Genomic DNA, 20,147 nt, shown 5'->3' on the forward strand with positions numbered 1-20,147 from the left:
CTCGACGGGCAGAGTCCCACCGGTGTCATTTACGCATTGTCCTATCTGGCGGGACCTCTGCGTTCCTGGCGGGGGGAGCCGACTGTGGGAGGGGGTCCTCCACGGTGGGCAGGTCTGCAATTAGGGGCAACCGATCGGCGGGTGGGCTCATTCCAGGGGGTGCGTATGTTCCTCCGTGCCCGGGTCCCTGTAAGGCTCTGCCATGTTGCCCACGGGCCGGTGCGGAGATGGCCATGGCGCGAGCATGCTCAGACCCGCTCCGACTGCGGCACGCATGCTCGGACCCACGCCGGCAGTGGTGGGCCGGCTTTTGGTGCCGGCACAACCCCTCCGGCTCCATTCTAGCCCCCTAAGAAGGGGTGAATGCCTGGGCCTGGAGGCCCGTTGACACCCACGTCGCACGTGCCGGTTTTGACGCCGTCGTCAATACTTGACGGGATTTCGGAGAATCCCAGCCATGGTGTCTCTGGTATAAGGGGAGCAGGAATGAAAATGGGAATTGAGGCACAACAACAGCCATAGGCATATTGAGGACACAGTGGTGTAGTGGTATTATCACTGAGTTAATAATGCGGAAACCCAAGGTAATGTTCTGGGGACCAAGGTTCAAATCCCACCACGGCAGATGGTGAAATTTGAATTCAAAGAAAAAGTTAATCTAATGATGGCCATGAATCCATTGTCGTATAAAAACCATCTGGTTCAATAATGTGCTTTTCAGGGAAGGATGTCTTCTATCCTTGCCTTCCATGTGACTCCAGATCCATAGCAATGTGATTGATTCTTAAATGGCTGAGCAGGTCCCTCAGTTCAAAGGGCAATTCGAGATGAGCAATAAATGCTGGCTCAACCGGCAACACCCACATCCCATGGATGAATCTTTTTTTCAAAAAAAGAATGGCGGAGTAAGCTTGTTGGACAGTGTGGTTTACTCCAGCTCCTATTGCTTATTTCTTGCTATCCAATTAGTCCCAAAGCTCATTCCCCAAAGTCCTGAAAATCTTTTATCCTTCCAAGAGCAGAAGCTATAAATAAAGGTTGAAAACCTGTCGGGCAGTATCTGGGGGGAGAAGCAAAAGTTAATGTTTCAGGTCGATATCTTTTCATCAGAATATAGACACCACTGACCAAGTGAGCAGTTATTGCCTCCGAGAAGACAGGGGTCAGCTGCCTTCTTGAATACAAATGAATGGCTTACAAATCGATCATTTCAGAAGTATAAGTTGCTTATTTATATGAGCTAAGATTTATGGGGTTCACTTGTTTGCAACAACTGCCCCCCCCCCCCCCCCCCCCCCCCCCACGTACATCATATAAGGTTCCAGAGACGTATGGCAAGAAAGAACACTTTTTTTTTAATGATGAATTCAGAAAGTTTATCAACCATTAAAAAGGTAACCAGTCAGAAAGATGAAAAGCAAAGCATCAACAGTAATTAATAGTGAGCTTAACTTTAACAATTGAACAGACTTCTCATCATTTTTCTCAGACCAAGTTGTGAAGTGGCAACTCCGGAAATCATCGAAGATGCCTCTCAGCGCCTCTCGTATACATCTCTCTCTCCCCTTTGCTAGCCACATCTTTCTCTTCACGTCTTTCTCTGTCGGCCCATCCTTACCTAAAATGGCTTCTCAAGAAAAGCCCACTTTGACCAATTGTTGGAAAATAGCCAATTTGTCTACAATATGTCAATAATGAAATGAGAATTAGATCATTGGTTTTTAGCCAATTACGTGCATTGTCTCAGCTTTAAGACCATGTTTCTTCTCAAACTATGTCTCTAATCTTGAGGAAGACCAATAATTAGTCAACATAGCTGCCTGCCGTTTGGAATTGAGGTCCCGTAAGAGGAGAGTCTATTCTCCTAGTCAAGATTAACAATCGTGTTATCTCTTTATTCCGTGGCCTGAGAAGCGCACAATTCTTATTTTTTAAAATATGTACTTCTAATTACAAATGTCATATAAGTTGTTGTGTTCCAAATTGCATTTCTAACACCTATTAATGAATTATTTTAATTATTTCTCAATTAAGGCAGACGACTTGACTAATCTGGCTGTTTTCCAATAATACCGGTTTAATTTTTATTAAAGTGGCTTCCATCAATTTTAGCAGAAAATGCTTGAGTGCATATTAATTCAAACTCTAGAATGACACATTAGTGATTGAAACTACTAAGAAAAGTCAACCACATTGCTGGGGGTCTGGAGTCACACACAGGCCAAACTGAGAATGGACACCAGGTTTCCCTTTCCCAAAGGTCATTTCGTGAATCCAATGGGTTTTTAACAACAATTGAATAACTTCATGGACACCATTTTAACAGGTTTTATGTAATTAATTTAAATTCCTGACATGCCATGGTGGGATTTGAACACTTCTCCAAATCTTAAGACTATAACCACTATGCTAACACTCCCTAAACACACTACTCCAGCTGAAGGACAAAGGTTTAGCATAACTTCTTTTTTGTAGTTCACTCCTTTATTTATAAAATCGAGATCAATGTGCTTCAACCTGCTCAAACCTATCTTGCCTCCTTCAAAGATTTGTGTCCATTCACTGCCATATCTCTCAATTCTTGCACCTATAAAAGAAGTTACCATTCAGTTTATATTATCCTTCTTTAGTTTTTTCCACCCAAATGTAACATCTTGCTGTGTTAAATTGCATCTGTCATCTGTCTGTCCATTATGTCAGTCTGTCTATATTCTCCTGTAGTCTGTTACTGTTGTGCTCATTGATTTCTTGGGCTGGAAAGAGAACCTGTAAGAGCTTTACCCAGAGCGAGACATACAAGTTGTTTGGAAAGATGATTCATCGGCACAACCGATGCAGGTAGGTGGACTGGCCATGCTAAATTGCCCCTTAATTGGAAAAAAAAAATGAATTGGTACTTTAAAATTTTTGTTTTTTAAAAAACAAAAGGAAGGATTATTCAAGTCAAGACTCAGTTTGACCAGAAATTGAAGTACCATCCAAGTACCATGATCACGAAAGCCGGTCAGAGTTTAGGAATTCTGTGGCAAGCAGCTCATCTCCTCGCTCCCAAAAGCCTGTTCACCATCTACAAGGCAGGAGAGTAATGCAATACTCTGTTTGCCTGGATGAATATAGCTTCAACTACACTCCAGAAGCTCAACACCAGACAGGACCACTGATTGAACATCCCATCCATCACCTTAAAACATTCACCCCCTTCCTCCACTGAAACAGTGGCAGCAGTGTATGTCATCTACAAGATTGCACTGCAGCAACTCACCAAGGCCCCTTCGAAAGCACGTTCCTAACTTGCAACCTCTACCACCTAGAAGGACAAGGGCAGCAAATGCATGGGAACACCACCATCTGCAAGTTCCCCATCAAGCCACATACCATCCTGCCTTGGGAACTATTCCTTCACTGTCACTTAGTCAAAATCCTGGAACACACTCCTTTAGTGTACCTACACAGCGTGGACTTAGCGGTTCCACCGCCTGGATTGGATTGGTTTATTGTCACGTGCACCAAGGTACAGCAAAGTATTGTTCTGCCTGCAGCTCACAGATCATTCCGTGGGCGGCACGATGGCGCAGTGGTTAGCATTGCTGCCTCATGGCACAGCGGTCCCAGGTTCGATCCGGGCTCTGGGTCACTGTCCATGTGGAGTTTGCACATTCTCCCCGCGTTTGCGTGGGCTTCGCACCCACATAAAGATGTGCAGGGTAGGTGGACTGACCACGCTAAATTGCCCCTTAATTGGAAGAAATTAATTGGGTACTCTATATTTATTTTTTTAAAACAGATCATTCCATATATGAAAAGAAAATACATAAAAGGGCAAATATAAAACACATGATGTAAATACTGTTATGGGCCAGGGTTTAGAGAACCCCAAAGTGTATCGTGGAGTTCACCTGACCCACAACTTTTAATAGATTGTGGTATGGGGAGCACACGGCCCACTCTACAGGTGTGGTACAGCAGAAATGGAAAATTATTTTTTTTAAACCAAACCAGTTTATTCTATGAACTCCAGTTAACCTTTTTAAAACATATAGTGAACATCTTAGCAACCATTAATTCAAATATAACCTCCAAAGAATACAACACTAAGTAATCCTTTAAGCTTTCCTTTTAACATCCATAAGACTTAAAACACCTTTTACCAGAAGGACATCAGGTTAAAGTCACTACTGTTATAAATCACCAGGATTGATTTACAGTTTTTAGATTACAGAGAGAGACTCTAATACACTTTCTGGCTGTGACTACAGCTATCCAGCTCTGAAAACTAAACTAAAACACACCCTGCAGCCTGCTCAAAAACGAAAGTAAAAAGCTGACAGACAGCCCAGCTCCACCCACTCTCTAACATCACTGCAGTAGTAAACGCCCATTTCTTAAAGGTACACTCACTACAGATATTTATATACACACCCATTTATTAACACCCATTTCTTAAAGGTACTCTCACATGACAATACATAGGCATCGGGTGAAGCATACAGGTGTGTAGTAGGAGTGTAGTTCTACTCAGTAGAGAATGTGTGAAGAGATCAGTCCATAACAGGGTTATTTAGGAGCCTGGTAACAGCGGGGAAGAAGCTGTTTTTGAATCTATTAGTGCGTGTTCTCAAACTTTTGTATCTCCTGCCCGATGGAAGAAGTTGGAAGAGCGAGTAAGCCAGGTGGGAGGGGTCTCTGACTATGCTGCCCGCTTTCCCAAGGCAGCGGGAGGTGCAGACCGAGTCGATGAACAGGAATCGGGTTTGTGTGATGGACTGGGCTGTGTTCACGACTCTGTAGTTTCTTGTGGTCTTGGGCCGAGCAGCTGCCATACCAGGCTGTGATGCAGCCGGATAGGATGCTTTCTATGGTGCATTGTAAAAGTTGGTAAGAGTCAATGTGGACACGCCGAATTTCCTTAGTTTCCTGGAAATAATGGCGCTGTTGTGCTTCTTGGTCGTAGAGTCGATGTGGGTGGATAGGAGAGGTAAGAAGAGGATCTGTGTGAGAGCTCGCAGAGAGTCGCCATATTCCGCTGGCATCTTGGGAGTGTAATTTCCAGTGTAAGCCTCCAGTATAATTAGGAGTAGGAAATTAATGCTGGCTTTGTCACATGCTCACGTCCCATATAGCACTTGGGGTGAAGGGGATCAAAGGATATGGGGGCAAGGTGGGATCAGGCTATTGAGTTGGATGACCAGCCATGATCACGATGAATGGTGAGCAGGCTCGAAGGGCTGAATGGCCTCCCCCTGCTCCTATTATTATGTTTCTATCAATGAAAAAAAAATTGTTTCTGTGTACTTCGGTTTGATCTGTTTTTTTTAAACATATAAATTTAGAGTACCCAATTCTTTTTTCATTTAAGGGCCAATTTAGCGTGGCCAATTCACCTACCCTGCACATCTTTGGGTTTGTGGGGGTGAGACACGGGAGAATGTGCAAACTCCACATGGACTGTGACCCGGGGCCGGGATTGAACCCGGGTCTTCGGCTACATGATCCAGCAGTGCTAGCCACTGTGCCACCGTGCTGCCTGCTTCTGTTTGATCTAGCGGAGTGTCCTGGATGTTCTGATGGAAGAATAGTGGAGCTCTGTTTTGGGGTTGATCGGATGTGTGAATAGAAAATGCTGGGAAAACACAGCAGCTCTGGCAGCATCTGTAGCAAGCGCAACAGAGTCAATGTTTCAAGTCCAATTTTACTGTAAAGGGTCTGGATGGTCTCTCTTCTGGACCCACCTCCTGATCCTAAGATGTGAGACTTTTGTGAGGCTATTCAATCCAGCTAGTGTAGAGGTTGTAGTAGTGGAGCACATTAGGTTACATGGACAGATAAGAGTTTTGAGTGACGTGGGATTTAGATCAGTTAAACCAGGCAAAACGGTTTCTACTGAAAGTAGGGTCAGTAACCCGAGGATGCAAATTTAAGTTAACTGATCAAAGAAGGCACACGGCTTTAATTTAAAAATAATCTGGTTAGTAATGTCGAGAAGGGGCTGCCTGAACTTCCAAATGGCCTCTTTCTGTGCTGTATCTTTGTAAGTTCTCTACTTTAGCACGTTCATCTCCAGTTTCTCCTAACTATCGGGCATTTGTGTTTTAGGGAGTGGAGGATGCCTTTTACACCTTGGTCCGCGAGATCAGTCAACATAAAGTGAGGAAATCCAATCCACCAGACGATAGTGGACAAGACTGTAACAACTGTAAATGTGTGATATTGTGACCTTTGGTAAGTCTGGTTCACCTCCAGGTGCGGCACACTTCAGGGTTTGCTACCTGGTGCTGCGTATGTAATTTCCTCCAGATCTTTCAAATTCCTCTCCTTCGCTCTGTCTCACATTTACCTTACAGGTACTGTGCTTCCTATTTCATTCACACTGTGTGGCCTTCTCTCTGCAACATCCAGTAATTTTGGAGATTCCAGACTCATGCACCCCCTCAATGGTGTCATCTGAAAATGAGTCTGGTTCCACATGTACACTGATGACATACAGCTTTACCTAGCCACCACCACTTTTTTTTTTTTTCTCCCCCCTCCCCTCACATACTCCTGGTTTGTCCACGGATGGTGGACAAGCAGCCAGACCAACCAGAAGAAGTGGGCGGGGAAGAGTGGTGGTGGTGAGGTAATGCTGGATGTCATCAGCGTACGTGTGGAACCTGGTGGCACGGTGGTTAGCACTGCAGTCTCACAGCTCCAGGGTCCCGGGTTCAATTCCGAAGTTGGGCGACTGTCCGTGTGACGTCTGCACATTCTCCCGTGTGCGTGGGTTTCCTCCGGGTGCTCCGGTTTCCTTCCACTGTCCAAAGATGTGCAGGCTAGGTGGATTGGCCATACTAAATTGCACCAAAAATGTGCAGGGATAGGGCGGAGTGAGTGGGCCTAGGTAGAGTGCTCCTAGGCAGTGGGCTCTTTCGGACAATCTGTGCAGAGACGGTGGGCAGAATGGGAATGTATCATAGAATTTACAGTGCAGAAGGAGGCCATTCAGCCCATCGAGTCTGCACCGGCTCTTGGAAAGAGCACCCGACCCACTGTTAACACCTCCACCCTATCCCCATAACCCAGTAACCCCACCCAACACTAAGGGCAATTTTGGACACTAAGGGCAATTTTATCATGGCCAATCCACCTAACCTGCACATCTTTGGACTGTGGGAGGAAACCGGAGCACCCGGAGGAAACCCACGCACACACTGGGAGGATGTGCAGACTCCGCACAGACAGTGACCCAAGCCGGAATCGAACCTGGGACCCTGGAGCTGTGAAGCAATTGTGCTAACCACTATGTTACCGTGCTGCCCAGTATGATCCAAACTGGTGAACAGAAAATGCCTGCAAATAAATAGTGGGAAGACCCTTCTGACACCACCTGCGGGTCGTGACCCGTACTTTGAAAAGCCATGAGTTAAACGATACCCTGAATACTGTAAATGTTTGGTCCCCTTATCTAAGGAATGATGCACTGGCCCATTGAAACAGTCCAGGGACTCCTGGGTGTGGAGGAATATTCATATAAGGAGAGATTGAGTAAGTTGGACCTGAATTTGTTGAAGTTTAAAAGAATGAAAGGCAACCTTATTGAGACATATAGGTTTCTCAGGGGGCTTGACTGGTAGATGCTGAGAGGTTGTTTTACCTTGTGGGGGGAGTCTAGGACCAGAGGGCATAATCTCAGTGAGCAGTTGACCGTCGAAGACCAAGGATACTGACTCTGTGGAATTCCTTACCATAAGAGGCCTGTAGAGGCTGGGTCATTAAATATGTTTACGGCTGAGATAGACAAATGTTTAGTAAGGGAATTGAGGGTTATAGCAATTAAAGCAAGAAAGAAGAATTGACGATTATCACATTACATCAGATCAGTCATGACCTCATTGAATGGCAGAGCAGATTCTATGGGCCGAATGGCTTACTTCTGCTCCCATGTCTTATATTGGGGGTGGTGGGGACAGCACTGCACTGTCAGGGTGTGGGAGGCACTGAGGGGGTGCCCCCTGCACTCATGGGGGTGGGGGCAGCACTGAGGGAGCACTGCACTGTCAGGGTATGGATGCACTGAGGGAGTGCTGTGCTGTTGGGGGGGGGGGGGCGCCGCACTGTTGGGGTAGGGGTACGGTAGCGCTGCATTGTTGGGGATAGATGCAGTACTGAGGGAGTGCTGCGCTGTCAGGAGGTGGAGGTAGGGTGGGGCAGCACCTAGGGAGTGAAAGTGCTTGAGGGCCTGGAGCCTGTGGTGGAGTCCTGCTGCCCATTGTCATGGGTGGGAGCTGGCTGTATTTAAATTGGCTGCCACATAACGCTAGACTTCAGCCACGCTGCTGCATTATGTCCAAGTGGTTTGGAGCATTCTGTGGGCTTGGAAAGCACTTGATAAATCAAATTCTTGTCACCTGTTCTCAGTGAACTTACAAACAGTCACCACATGGTGGCGCATCAGAACAGAGTGAATGTTGCTGTTAGCTAAAATCTAGGAGTAGAGGAGGAGGTTATTTAGCCTGGCTCTGCTGGCACTTTGTCAGTATAATTCAATTAGCCCCACTCACTTTTTTATTGTTCGGGTACATAGGGAGAATTCAGAATGACCAAATTACCTAACAGCACATCTTTCGGGACTTGTGGTAGGAAACCGGAGCACCCAGAGGAAACCCACGCAGACATTGGGAGAACGTGCAGACTACGCACAGACAGTGACCCAAGTTGGGAATCAAACCCAGGTCCCTGGTGCTGTGTAGCAACAGTGCTAACCACTATGGTACCGTGCCACTCTCTTTTTAAGGAGTGTTTTAAAGGAGGAAAGAGACGGAAAGGTGTAGGGAGGGTATTCCAAGGCTTGGGGCCTTTTTCCACATAAACTGTGAATTTCTCCCTTTCAAGTATTTATTCAATTTTCTTTCAAAAGTTAATGAAATAATAGTTGAAATAAAAGTGGAAAATGTGTGTAGCTTCCTTCCGGCACTGCTGATGCCAAAACATTGTGTCTGACCACATCACAAAATCAAGGTTGACGTTCCAGTGCAGTACTGAGGGAGTACTGCACTGTCGGGAGGTGCTGTCTTTCAGATGAGAATTTAATCCGCGGCCCTGTCTGCCTGCTGAGGTGGATGTTGAAACTTCCATGGCATTGTTTCCTGGAAGAGCAGTGGAGTTCTCCTTGGTGTCCTGGCGAATAATTATCCTTCAATCGACGTCTCAGAGAAACAGATGATCTGGTCATGGTCAAATTGCTGTTTGTGGGATCTTGCTGTGTACAAATCGGCTGCTGTGTTCCCTAAATTACAACCAGGACGAGAGTGCTTCATTCACAAGGGCTTTGAGTTGCCCAATGCTCGTGAAAGGTGCTAAATATAGATATGCAAATCATCCTTGTCTTGATCTGCATGTTCCAGAGCACAGCAATCTGGACGTATTCACCTCCCCTACCCCTAGAACGATACAGCGCAGTACAGGCCCTTCGGCCCACGATGTTGCACCCACATGGGAAGTCAAAAAACAAAAGCCATCTAACCTACACTATGCCATCATCATCCATATGCTTAACCAATAAACTTTTATATGCCCTCAATGTTGTCGAGTTCACTACTATTGCAGGTAGGGCATTCCACGGCCTCACCACTCTTTGCGTAAAGAACCTACCTCTGACCTATGTCCTATATCTATTACCCCTCAGTTTAAGGCTATGTCCCCTCGTGCTAGCCATTTCCATCCGCGGGAGAAGTCTCTCACTGTCCACCCTATCTAACCCTCTGATCATTTTGTATGCCTCTATTAAGTCTTCTCTTAACCTTCTTCTCTCTAACGAAAACAACCTAAAGTCCATCAGCCTTTCCTCATAAGATGTTCCCTCCATACCAGGCAACATCCTGGTAAATCTCCTCTGCACCCGTTCCAAAGCTTCCACGTCCTTCCTATAATGAGGTGGCCAGAACTGCCCCCTCTGGTTCTTTGGTTAATTGTCTTAAATCAGTGTCCCCTCATTACTGATCCTTCAGCCGGTGTAAAACGTTTTACCTGATCTGACTTTGATAGTAATTCAATGGCCCATATCATTGATTGAGGTGGGGTGTCACAGTGGCTAGCACTGCTGCCTCATGGCACTGAGGACCTGGATTCGATCCTGGGTCATGTGGAGTTTGCACATTCTCCCCATGTCTGCGTGGGTCTCACCCCCCACAATCCAAAGATGCGCAGGGTAGGTGGATTTGCCTCACTAAATTGCCCCTCGATTGGGGGAAAAAAAATAATTGGATACTCTAAATTTTAAAAAAGAATTTTTAAACATTGATTGTGGTGGAGCTAAGTCGATTTATAGCCTCACCAGCACACTTCTTTGAGAGAGGTCACTATCTGATTTTTTCTTTATTCCTTCAAGGGATTTGGGTATCACTGCCAAGGCCAGCATTTGTTGCCCATCCCTATTTACCCTTGAAATGAGGGCAGCTAAGAGTCGACCATTTTTCTGTGGGTCTGGAATTCCGCCAGACCAGCTAAGGATGGGCATTAGTGAACCAGATGGTTTTTTAACGACAATCTGATGATCACAATTACTGAGACTAGCTTTACGTTCTAGATTTATTAATTGGAATTTAAATTCTGAGTCCGGAAGTTCCATGTCTCACAATCCCTTGAGGTATAATTTCTCCTCATCTGTCATTTAAGGGCGATGCCTAATTTTAAACAATGCATCATAGTTTGGCTCCCCATAAGAAGAAACATCCTTTTCATATCCACCTTGTCAAGAATATTCAGGATCTTGTATACTTCAAGCCCAGCCTGACCTACCTATCTTCATAAGACAACCCGCTCATTCCAGGTATCAATCTTGTAAACCTCCTCTGAAAAAGGTCCAACGCATTTACATCCTTCCTTAAGAAGGACACCAAAACTGTAGATGTTGGGGGTGATTCTCCAGCCCCACTCGCTCAGGCACAAATCACATTATAGCTGGAAACCCTTGTGAAAGGGCCATAAAAGCGATTTGCGCCGGGGGTGGGGAACTCATTTTGCGTCGGGGGTTCCCATTTGTGCATACTGTGGTTGTGCCAGCCAGCCCATCTTCCATCCGTGCTGATATGTTGCCCCCTTCACCCTGAGCTTTTGCTTTTCGCAATAACCTTTGTTGCCCTCAGACTGGGGTATCATCTGACGGACAAAGAAACACAAGATATTTCATCAACTGAATCTGTATTACTGTTTAAAACACTAGATGAACACTGAACTGCTCTTTAGTCTGCTGGTGGAAGTACTGATTACTTGTTACAATGAACCACAAGATTTGGGGCTTTGATATTACCTGTTGCAAGGTGAGGTAACCAATCTCCCTTCTCATGTTGGACTGGTCTTCCTCTGTTGGGTTCCGGAGTCTTACGCGATGGTTGGTCCCACAGGTCTCTCGCTGAGGCTGCTAACATCTCCCTTTTATCCAGTTTTTTCCAGCATTGACTTCTGCCTCGTACACCGATAACCTGTTGCCCCTTTTCCTCAGTGTTAGCTTGCAAAAACTGCTCACATCTGCTGGCCATGCTTTCTTCATCCGTCTGTTCGCGTACATCTTATCAACCACTTGCTGCTCACAAAACCAGTTGTTTCACAGGCCTTGTGTTCTGTAACGTTGGCTACTTTTCCTACCATGCTTTGCAGAAGTTTAGCTGTTGGCCATATGGCTACACCTTTTGTGGCCACTTTATCAAGAGCATTCTAGAAATCCAAGCACATGGGCTTCTGCCCCACCTGCTGCAAGAACACCACGGGTGGGATGCGGTCCTGTATATGTCAGTTGACCTCTGGCGGGAATTTCCGATCGGGCAGACGCGGCTGGAGAAACCCACCTAATATGTCTACAGCCCCATCCACTCTTATCCAGAGCACATGTAATTCCTTCAAATAAATTGGTTAAACGTGATTTCCCTTTCACAAAACCATGCTGACTTGTTCCGATTTGCATTGACTTTTAAGTGTCCAGCTATAACCTCTAAGATCGATTCTAACACTGTTACGCAAACTAAATGGTCTGTCATTTCCTGTTTTCTGCCTCCCTCCCTTATTGGATTGGATTAATTTAACCATTAAGTACATGAAAAGAAAAGGAAATAAAAGAAAATACATTAATAGGGCAACACAAGGTACACAATGTAACAACATAAACACTGGCATCAGGTGAAGAATACAGGGGTGTAGTGTTAATGAGGTCAGTTCATAAGAGGGTCGTTTCGGAGTCTGGTAACAGCGGGGAAGAAGCTGTTTTTGAGTCTGTTCGTGTGTGTTCTCAGACTTCTGTATCTCCTGCCCGATGGAAGAAGTTGGAAGAGCGAGTAAGCCGGTTGGGAGAAGGGGAGGGGGGGGGGGGGGGGAAAGATTGATTATGCTGCCCGCTTTCCCCAGGCAGCGAGAGGTGTAGATGGAGTCAATGGATGGGAGGCAGGTCTGTGTGATGAGCTGGGCTGTGTTCACGACTCTCTGAAGTTTCTTGCGGTCTTGGGCCGAGCAGTTGCCATACCAGTCTGTGATGCAGCCAGATAGGATGCTTTCTATGGTGCATCTGTAAAAGTTGGTAAGAGTCAATGTGGACATGCAAAATTTCCTTAGTTTCCTGAGGAGGTATAGGCGCTGTTGTGCTTTCTTGGTGGTAGTGTCGATGTCGGTAGACCAGGACAGGTTTTTGGTGATGTGTACCCCTAGGAATTTGAAACTGCTAACCATCTCCACCTCTGCCCCGTTGATGCTGACAGGGGTGTGTACAGTACTTCGCTTCCTGAAGTCAATGACCAGCTCTTTAGTTTTGCTGGCATTGAGGGAGAGACTGTTGTCGCTGCACCACTCCACTAGGTTCTCTATCTCCCTCCTGTATTCTGACTCATCGTTATTCGAGATCCGGCCCATTATGGTCGTCTTGTCAGCAAACCTGTAGATGGAGTTGAAACAAATTTTGCCATGCAGTTGTGTGTGTACAGGGAGTAGAGTAGGGGGCTAAGTACGCAGCCTTGCGGGGCCCCGGTATTGAGGACTGTTGTGGAGGAGGTGTTGTTGTTCATTCTTGCTGATTGTGGTCTGTGGGTCAGAAAGTCGAGGATCCAGTTGCAGAGTGAGGAGCCAAGTCCTAGGTTTTGGAGCTTTGATATGAGCTTGGTTGGGATTATGCTGTTGAAGGCAGAGCTGTAGTCGATAAATAGGAATCTGATGTAGGGATCCTTGTTGTCAAGATGGGTCAGGAGATGTGCTGGTGGAATTTTGGCAGTTCACTCTTGAGGTTGGCCTTGTTGAAGTCCCCGGCCACTATGAACAAGGCCTCTGGGTGTTCTGTTTCGTAGTTGTTTTATAACTGTACAGTTCGTCCAGTGCCGCCTTCACTTCTGCCTGGGGTGGGATATAGACCACGGTGATAATGGCTGAAGTGAACTCGCGTGGAAGATAATATGGCGGCACTTCACGGTCAGGTATTCCAGGTCCGGGGAGCAGTGGGTCGCCACATCCAAGCACCAGGAGGAATTGATGAGGAGGCAAACTTCCACCTTTGCTTTGCCTGATGACGTGGTGGGTCCACCCAGTGAATTGAGAAGCCTTCAGGTTGTATGGCACAGTCCGGTGAGGAGGGGGTGAGCCATGTCTCTGAAACGGAGCACACAGCAGTCTCTTTCTTCCCTCAGAGATAAGTCGAGCGTTATGTTCATCCAGCTTGTTTTCGATTGTTTGGACGTTTGCCAGCAGTATTCTGGGGAGAGGGGTCTTGAAACCGCGTTGCTTCAGTCTCACCTGCAGACCGCCGCGTTTCCCTCGCTTCCTTGGTCGGCGGCTGTGGCTGGATTGTCCCGGGATCCGATGGGAGAAGTCTGACCTTGTGGGAGGTAGGTGGTTGCGTCTGGCGGGGTCCAGGGTGCTGGCGGGGACCAGGGCGCTGGTTATGTTTCCGGGGTCGTGTCTGGCAGGGTCGTGGGCGCAGGGTGAGGTAGAGGGTTTGCACTCAGGACGAGTCCCAGCTTTCTGCAGGTATGAGAATACCTTACAGTGTGTTCGGGTCCTCGCGCAGGGTCTATGCCGTTTCGGGGGTTCTCGGTCACGGGCAGAGCTTCCTGAGGCAGGGTGGGCTGGGTCCCGTGGCCTGTTCCCTCCCTGGGTGCTCCTGCAGTCAGGCCTTGGAAGTAGGCCCAGTTGGGCCTGTGGTGAACCACTGTACACCTGTAGTAGGGGATGTAAGGTAGGACCTGTACTACAGGTTTGCCGGTAGCCCCTGCCTGCTGGCTCCACCCAGGAGGAGAAGTATAAATATGCGTGTCCTCCATTCAGCTGCCATTTCACCAGCTGCTGTAGGAGGCCACGCATCTGACTGCAGTAAAGCCACAGTTGTACCCAATCTGAGTCTTTGCACAATTGATCGTGCATCAATTTATTGCAGTAAGATTTTCTACAAGATAGACATCCGAATCAAACCAGATCGCCTGCAGCTGGATCCGCAATCAACCGACGCCAGAAAAGACTTTAATCACTGGCTAGCTTGCTTCGAGGCCTACATGAACTCAGCGACCACCCCACCGACGGAGACTCAGAAGATACAGGTCCTGTACTCTAGGTTGAGCTCAAGCGTGTTTCCGCTGATCCAGGACACCCCGACCTACGCGGAAGCCATGGAGCTCCTCAGAGAATTACGCGCAGAAAGCGAACACGCTTTTCGCCAGGCACGTACCCGTCACTCGCTCTCAACTCCCTGGTGAGTCCATTGAAGACTTCTGGCAGGCCCTAATCCCACTCGTCCAGGACTGTGACTGGCAGGCCGTTACGGCCACCGAACATTCTAATCTCCTCATTCGCGATGCCTTTGTAACGAGGATTGGGTCGGACCTCATCCGACAGACTGCTGGAAGGGGCCACGCTTGACCTAGCGGAGACAAAAAAACTAGCGCTCTCCATGATGGTCGCCTCACTTAATGTTCAGGCCTACTCCTCCAGCCGTGCGGCCTATCCCTCCTGGACCCCGCAAACGGCCGCTCCAGTTGGGGCCTTACCCAGCCAATACGTCTGCGCCACACACCATTCCGCGCACCCCAGGGGTCCCGATGTTATTTCTGCGGCCAGCAGAAGCACCCTTGCCAACGCTGCCCGGCTCGCACTGCCATTTGCAAGGCTTGCATCAAAAAGGGCCACTTCGCCGCAGTGTGCCAGGCCCGCGCAGTCGTCACCATCGCCCCCTCCCCCCTGACACACACACAATGGGCGCCGCCATCTTCACGCCCCTGGACCACGCGCAGCCAGCATGCGTCGCCATCTTCACCCCCTGGGGCCGTGACCGGCCAGTGGGTGCTGCCATCTTCTCTTTTCCCCCCCCCCCCCCCCCCCCCCCCGCCTCCCCCTCCCCATCAGTCCACGTACGGCCCATAGGCGCCGCCATCTTCAGCTCCAGTAACGTGTGGCCCATGGGCGCCGCCATTTTGTCACACGCAGGATCTTCAGTCGCCCCCATCTTCCCCACGGACATGGACGCCGACTACATTCCACGACCTGGGGCCCCCAAGTTCTCCATCTTCTGCCAACAGTGACGATCACCCGCAGCTCGCCTCTGACGCTAGATCAGTCTCGTCCACACAACCTGGCCACCGATTCGACTACGGTGAGAATCAACGGCCATGCGACCTCTTGCCTGCTGGACTCCGGGAGCACCAAAAGCTTCATCCACCCGGATATGGTAAGGCGCTGCTCCCTTGCGGTCCACCCCGCCATTCAAAGGGATCTCCCTGACCTCCCGATCCCATTCCGTCCCGATCTGCGGCTTCTGCACGGTCACTCTTGTAGTCCAGGGTGTAGAATTCAGCGGCTCCCGCCTCTATGTCCGTCCTAATCTCTGCGCTGCACTATTACTAGGTCTGGATTTCCAGTGCAATCTACAGAGCCTCACCCTCATTCGGCAGGCCCCTACCACCCCTCACGGTGTGCGGCCTCGCGACCCTAAAGGTCGACCCCCCCCCCTCCCTCTTAGCCACTCTAACTTCGGATTGTAAACCCGTTGCCACCAGGAGCAGACGGTACAGCACCCAGGAAAAGACCTTCATCAGGTCCAAAGCCCAGCGGCTGCTTCGGGAGGGTATCATCGAGGCCAGCAACAGCCCCTGGAGGTAGTCGTTAAAACTGGGGAGAAGCATAGAATGGTCATGGACTATAGGCAGACCATCAATCGGTACACGCAGCTCGACGCGCACCCACTCCCACGCATATCTGATATGGTCAATCAGATTGTGCAGTACCGGGTCTTCTCAACGATTAACCTAAAATCCGCCGACCACCAGCTCCCCATTCGTAAATCGGACCGTCCATACACTGCCTTTGAGGCGGACGGTCGTCTTGATCACTTTTTTAGGGTTCCCTTTGGTGTCACTAACGGGGTCTCGGTCTTCCAAAGGGAGATGGACCGAATGGTTGACCAGTACGGTTTGCGGGCCAAGTTTCCGTTCCTAGGCAATGTCACCATCTGCTGCCATGACCAGCAGGACTACGATGCCAACCTCGATAAATTCCTCCGCACCGCCACTCTCCTCAACCTTATTTATAATAAAGAGAAGTGTGTGTTCAGCACGACCCGCTTAGCCATTCTCGGCTATGTGGTCCAGAACGGAGTTCTGGGGCCTGATCCTGACCGCATGCGCCCCCTCATGGAGCTTCCCCTCCCCCAAGGCCCTCAAACGCTGCCTGGGGCTCTTTTCGTACTACGCGGACAAGGCCCGCCCACTCATACAGTCCATCCAGTTTCTCCTCACGGCTGAGGCACAACAGACCTAGCCAAGGCAGGGATGCACACAGTAGACGAGACACTATCCTTCCAAGTAGGAAGCGACGCATCAGACGTCGCCCTTGCCGCCACCCTCAATCAGGCAGGCCGACCCGTGGCGTTTTTTTCCCGCACCCTTCAAGCCTCAGAAATTCGGCACTCGTCAGTCGAAAAGGAGGCCCAAGGTATCATTGAAGCTGTGCAGCATTGGAGGCATTACCTGGTCGGCAGGAGATTCACTCTCCTCACTGACCAACGGTCGGTAGCCTTCATGTTCAACAACACACAGCGGGGCAAGCTAAAAAAAGATAAACTCTTGCGGGGGAGAATAGAGCTCTCCACCTATAATTACGAGATCTTGTATCGCCCCGGCAAACTCAACAAGCCCCCAGACGCCCTCTCCCGAGGTACATGTGCCAGCGCACCAGTAGACCAACTCCGGGCCCTACACGACAGCCTTTGTCACCCGGGGGTCACACAATTGTACCATCTTGTCAAAGCTCGCAATCTGCCCTACTCCGTCGAGGAAGTCGGACAGTCACCAGGGACTGCCAGGTCTGCACGGAGTGCAAGCTGCACTTCTACCGGCCAGACCGTGCGCGCCTGGTGAAGGCCTCCCGCCCCTTTGAACGCCTCAGCGTGGATTTCAAAGGGCCCCTCCACCGACTGAAACACTTATATCCCCAGTGTGGTCGATGAGTACTCCAGGTTCCCCTTCGCCATCCCATGCCCCGATATGACGTCTGCCACCGTCATCAATGCCCCCAACACAATCCTCGCTCTGTTCGGTTTTCCCGCCTACATCCACAGCGACAGGGGATCCTCATTCATGAGTGATGAGCTGCGTCAGTTCCTGCTCAGCAGGGGTATCGCCTCCAGCAGAACAACCAGCTACAACCCCCGGGGAAACGGGCAGGTAGAGAGGGAGAACGGGACGGTTTGGAGGGCTGTCCAGCTGGCCCTACAGTCCAGGAATCTCCCAGCCTCTCGCAGGCAGGAGGTCCTCCCTGATTCACTACACTCCATCCGGTCATTACTGTGCACCACTATGAATAAAAACCCCCATGAATGCCTCTTTACCTTCCCCAGGAAGTTCACATCTGGGGTGTTGCTCCTGACTTGGCTCACAGCTCCAGGACCGGTCCTGCTCCGTAGGCACATCCGACTCCACAAGGCGGACCCCTTGGTGGATAGGGTGCACTTGCTCCACGCCAACCCCCAGTATGCCTACATGGCGTACCCCGACGGCCGCCAAGATACTGTCTCCCTCGGGGACCTAGCACCAGCAGGTTCCACCCATACACACTTCCCCGTCCAGGCGCCATCCTCCCCTTCCCCGGCGCTTCCAACATTAACCCCACCAGGTCCATCCCTCCTTCTCCTGCCCACACAAGAGGATGAAGAGGATTTTGGCACGCTCACGGAGTCATCCAACATCAGGCTGGCACCGACGTCACCAGCATCGACATCGCCGCCACCATTGCATCTCTCCCAGCGGAACATCAAGGCACCAGACTGGTTGAACCTCTAACTGGCACCGGACTTTCATGAGGACATTTTTTTTCTAACTTCCTTTTTAATAAAACGCTGTACATACACCACCCCCGCCGGACTCATTTTTCACAGGGGTGAATGTGGTGAACCACTGTACACCTGTATTAGGGGATGTAAGGTAGGACCTGTACTATAGGTTCGCCGGTAGCCTCTGACTGCTGGCTCCGCCCAGGAGGATGAGTATAAATATGCATGTCCTCCATTCAGCTGCCATTTCGCCAGCTGCTGTAGGAGGCCACGCACCTTACTGCAATAAAGCCACAGTTGTACCCGATCTGAGTCTTTGTACAATTGATTGTGCATCAGGGCCTCCACGTGGATTTTTCTTCCTTCCATCTCCTGGTAGTTCGGGTCGCTGGGCGTGCCTCTCCAGGTCGGGTCATTGGGCGGGTCTCTCTCTGTCAAGTTGGGCCGTGTCTCGGGGTCGGGTCGAGAGCTCCGGGGACTGGGCCAGGTAATCCGTGGGCTGCCGTCCGTTGTTAAGCCGGGTTCGACGCTCCGAGGTCCGGGTCGGGTCCAAATAAAGGTTGGGGCTTCATTTCCGGTTTGGGCCCAATCCATTTCCAGGTCGTGGAGGTCCGGATTGGTCGGGTCAAAAGGTCTCCACGGGCCTCTGAGGATGCTCAAGCCTGCAAGAAAAGATAAAAGAGAGGGGTTAGTAATAATGTTTGTCTTAGAATTCAATTTTAAACTATTAGAACGAGTATGAGATAAATAAAAAGAGGATCTGTTAGGGAGAGAGCTCTGAGAGAGCCGCCTCGCTCCAGCACCATCTTGCAGTTATTGAATAGAGGGGTTATATTTGCTACCTTCCAATCTGATTGAACCTTTCCTGAATTTTAGGGATCTTGGAAAATTAACACAATTAATCTACTACCTCATTAACCACCTCTTTTAACACCCTAGGGTGAGGTCCATCAGTTCCTGGAGACTTGTTAGCCAACAGCTGTAACAGTTTGCTCCGTATCATTTCCCTAATGATTGTCATTTCACTAACCTCTCCTCTCCCTTCCACTTCCTGATTTAAAGCTATTAATGGAATATATTTTGTATCCTCTACAGTGAAGACCACAGCAAAATGTGCATTCATTTCCTTATCTAGTATTAACTTCCCATTGTCACTCTCTTAGAGGACCAACACCCACTTTACTATTTTGTCCTTTATAACTACCTGTAGAAACTCTTGCTACCTGTTTTAACATTTCTAGTTTGTTTCCTCTCAGAATTTCTTTCTCCTGATTAACCTTCTAGTCATTCTCTGCTGTTCTTTATATTCTGACTAATTATCGGATCTGTGCCGTTATATGCTTTTCCTTAAGTTTGATACTTTTCGTAACTTTAGTTAACCACAGATGGTGTGTCCTCCCGTTACAATTTTTCTTTATAGCAGGAATATCCTTCTGAGTATTCTCAAATATCCCCTTAAATGTCTGCCATTGGTTCTCTGTTGCTCTATCCCCAAGCCTAATATCCCAGTTCACCTCGGCTAGCTCTGCTTTCATGGCCACATAGTTGCCCTTATTTAAGTTTGAAATACTAGTTTAGACCCACTCTTCCTTTCAAACTGGATGTAAAATGTAACCATCGCTGTTACCGAGGGATGCCTTTACACAATCACAGAATACTACAGTGCAGAAGAGACCCTTCGGCCCGTCAAGCCTGCCCGACACATGAAAGGCCCTGACCTGGCCCGTAGCCTCGAATGTTTACAGGACTTGGCCCATAGCTTTGAATGTTTACTCTGAGGTCATTAATTAATCCTGTCACATTACACAATACCAAGTCTAATATAACCAGCTTTCTGGTTGGTTCCAGCACAGTGGTTAGCACTGTTGCTTGCTTCACAGCGCCA

At 48.8% G+C, this 20,147-nt stretch overlaps 1 protein-coding gene across 4 annotated transcripts in view; it reads left to right on the plus strand.

The window, feature by feature from the left end:
• LOC140384440 (GTPase HRas) overlaps positions 1 to 20,147 on the plus strand; it is an 88,686-nt gene that overhangs the window by 65,487 nt on the left and 3,052 nt on the right. For 3 of the 4 annotated variants that reach the window (XM_072466144.1, XM_072466143.1, XM_072466145.1), the window contains one exon: positions 6,094 to 6,219. The exons of the other annotated variant lie outside the window; for it this stretch is intronic. In XM_072466144.1, coding sequence (XP_072322245.1) covers positions 6,094 to 6,213 — 120 coding nt within the window. In that variant the 3' untranslated portion in view covers positions 6,214 to 6,219. The remainder of the gene's footprint in view (positions 1 to 6,093; positions 6,220 to 20,147) is intronic. 4 annotated transcript variants of the gene reach the window in all.

Source organism: Scyliorhinus torazame, chromosome 10, assembly GCF_047496885.1.
Source record: "Scyliorhinus torazame isolate Kashiwa2021f chromosome 10, sScyTor2.1, whole genome shotgun sequence".
NCBI classification, from domain to species: Eukaryota; Metazoa; Chordata; class Chondrichthyes; order Carcharhiniformes; family Scyliorhinidae; genus Scyliorhinus; species Scyliorhinus torazame.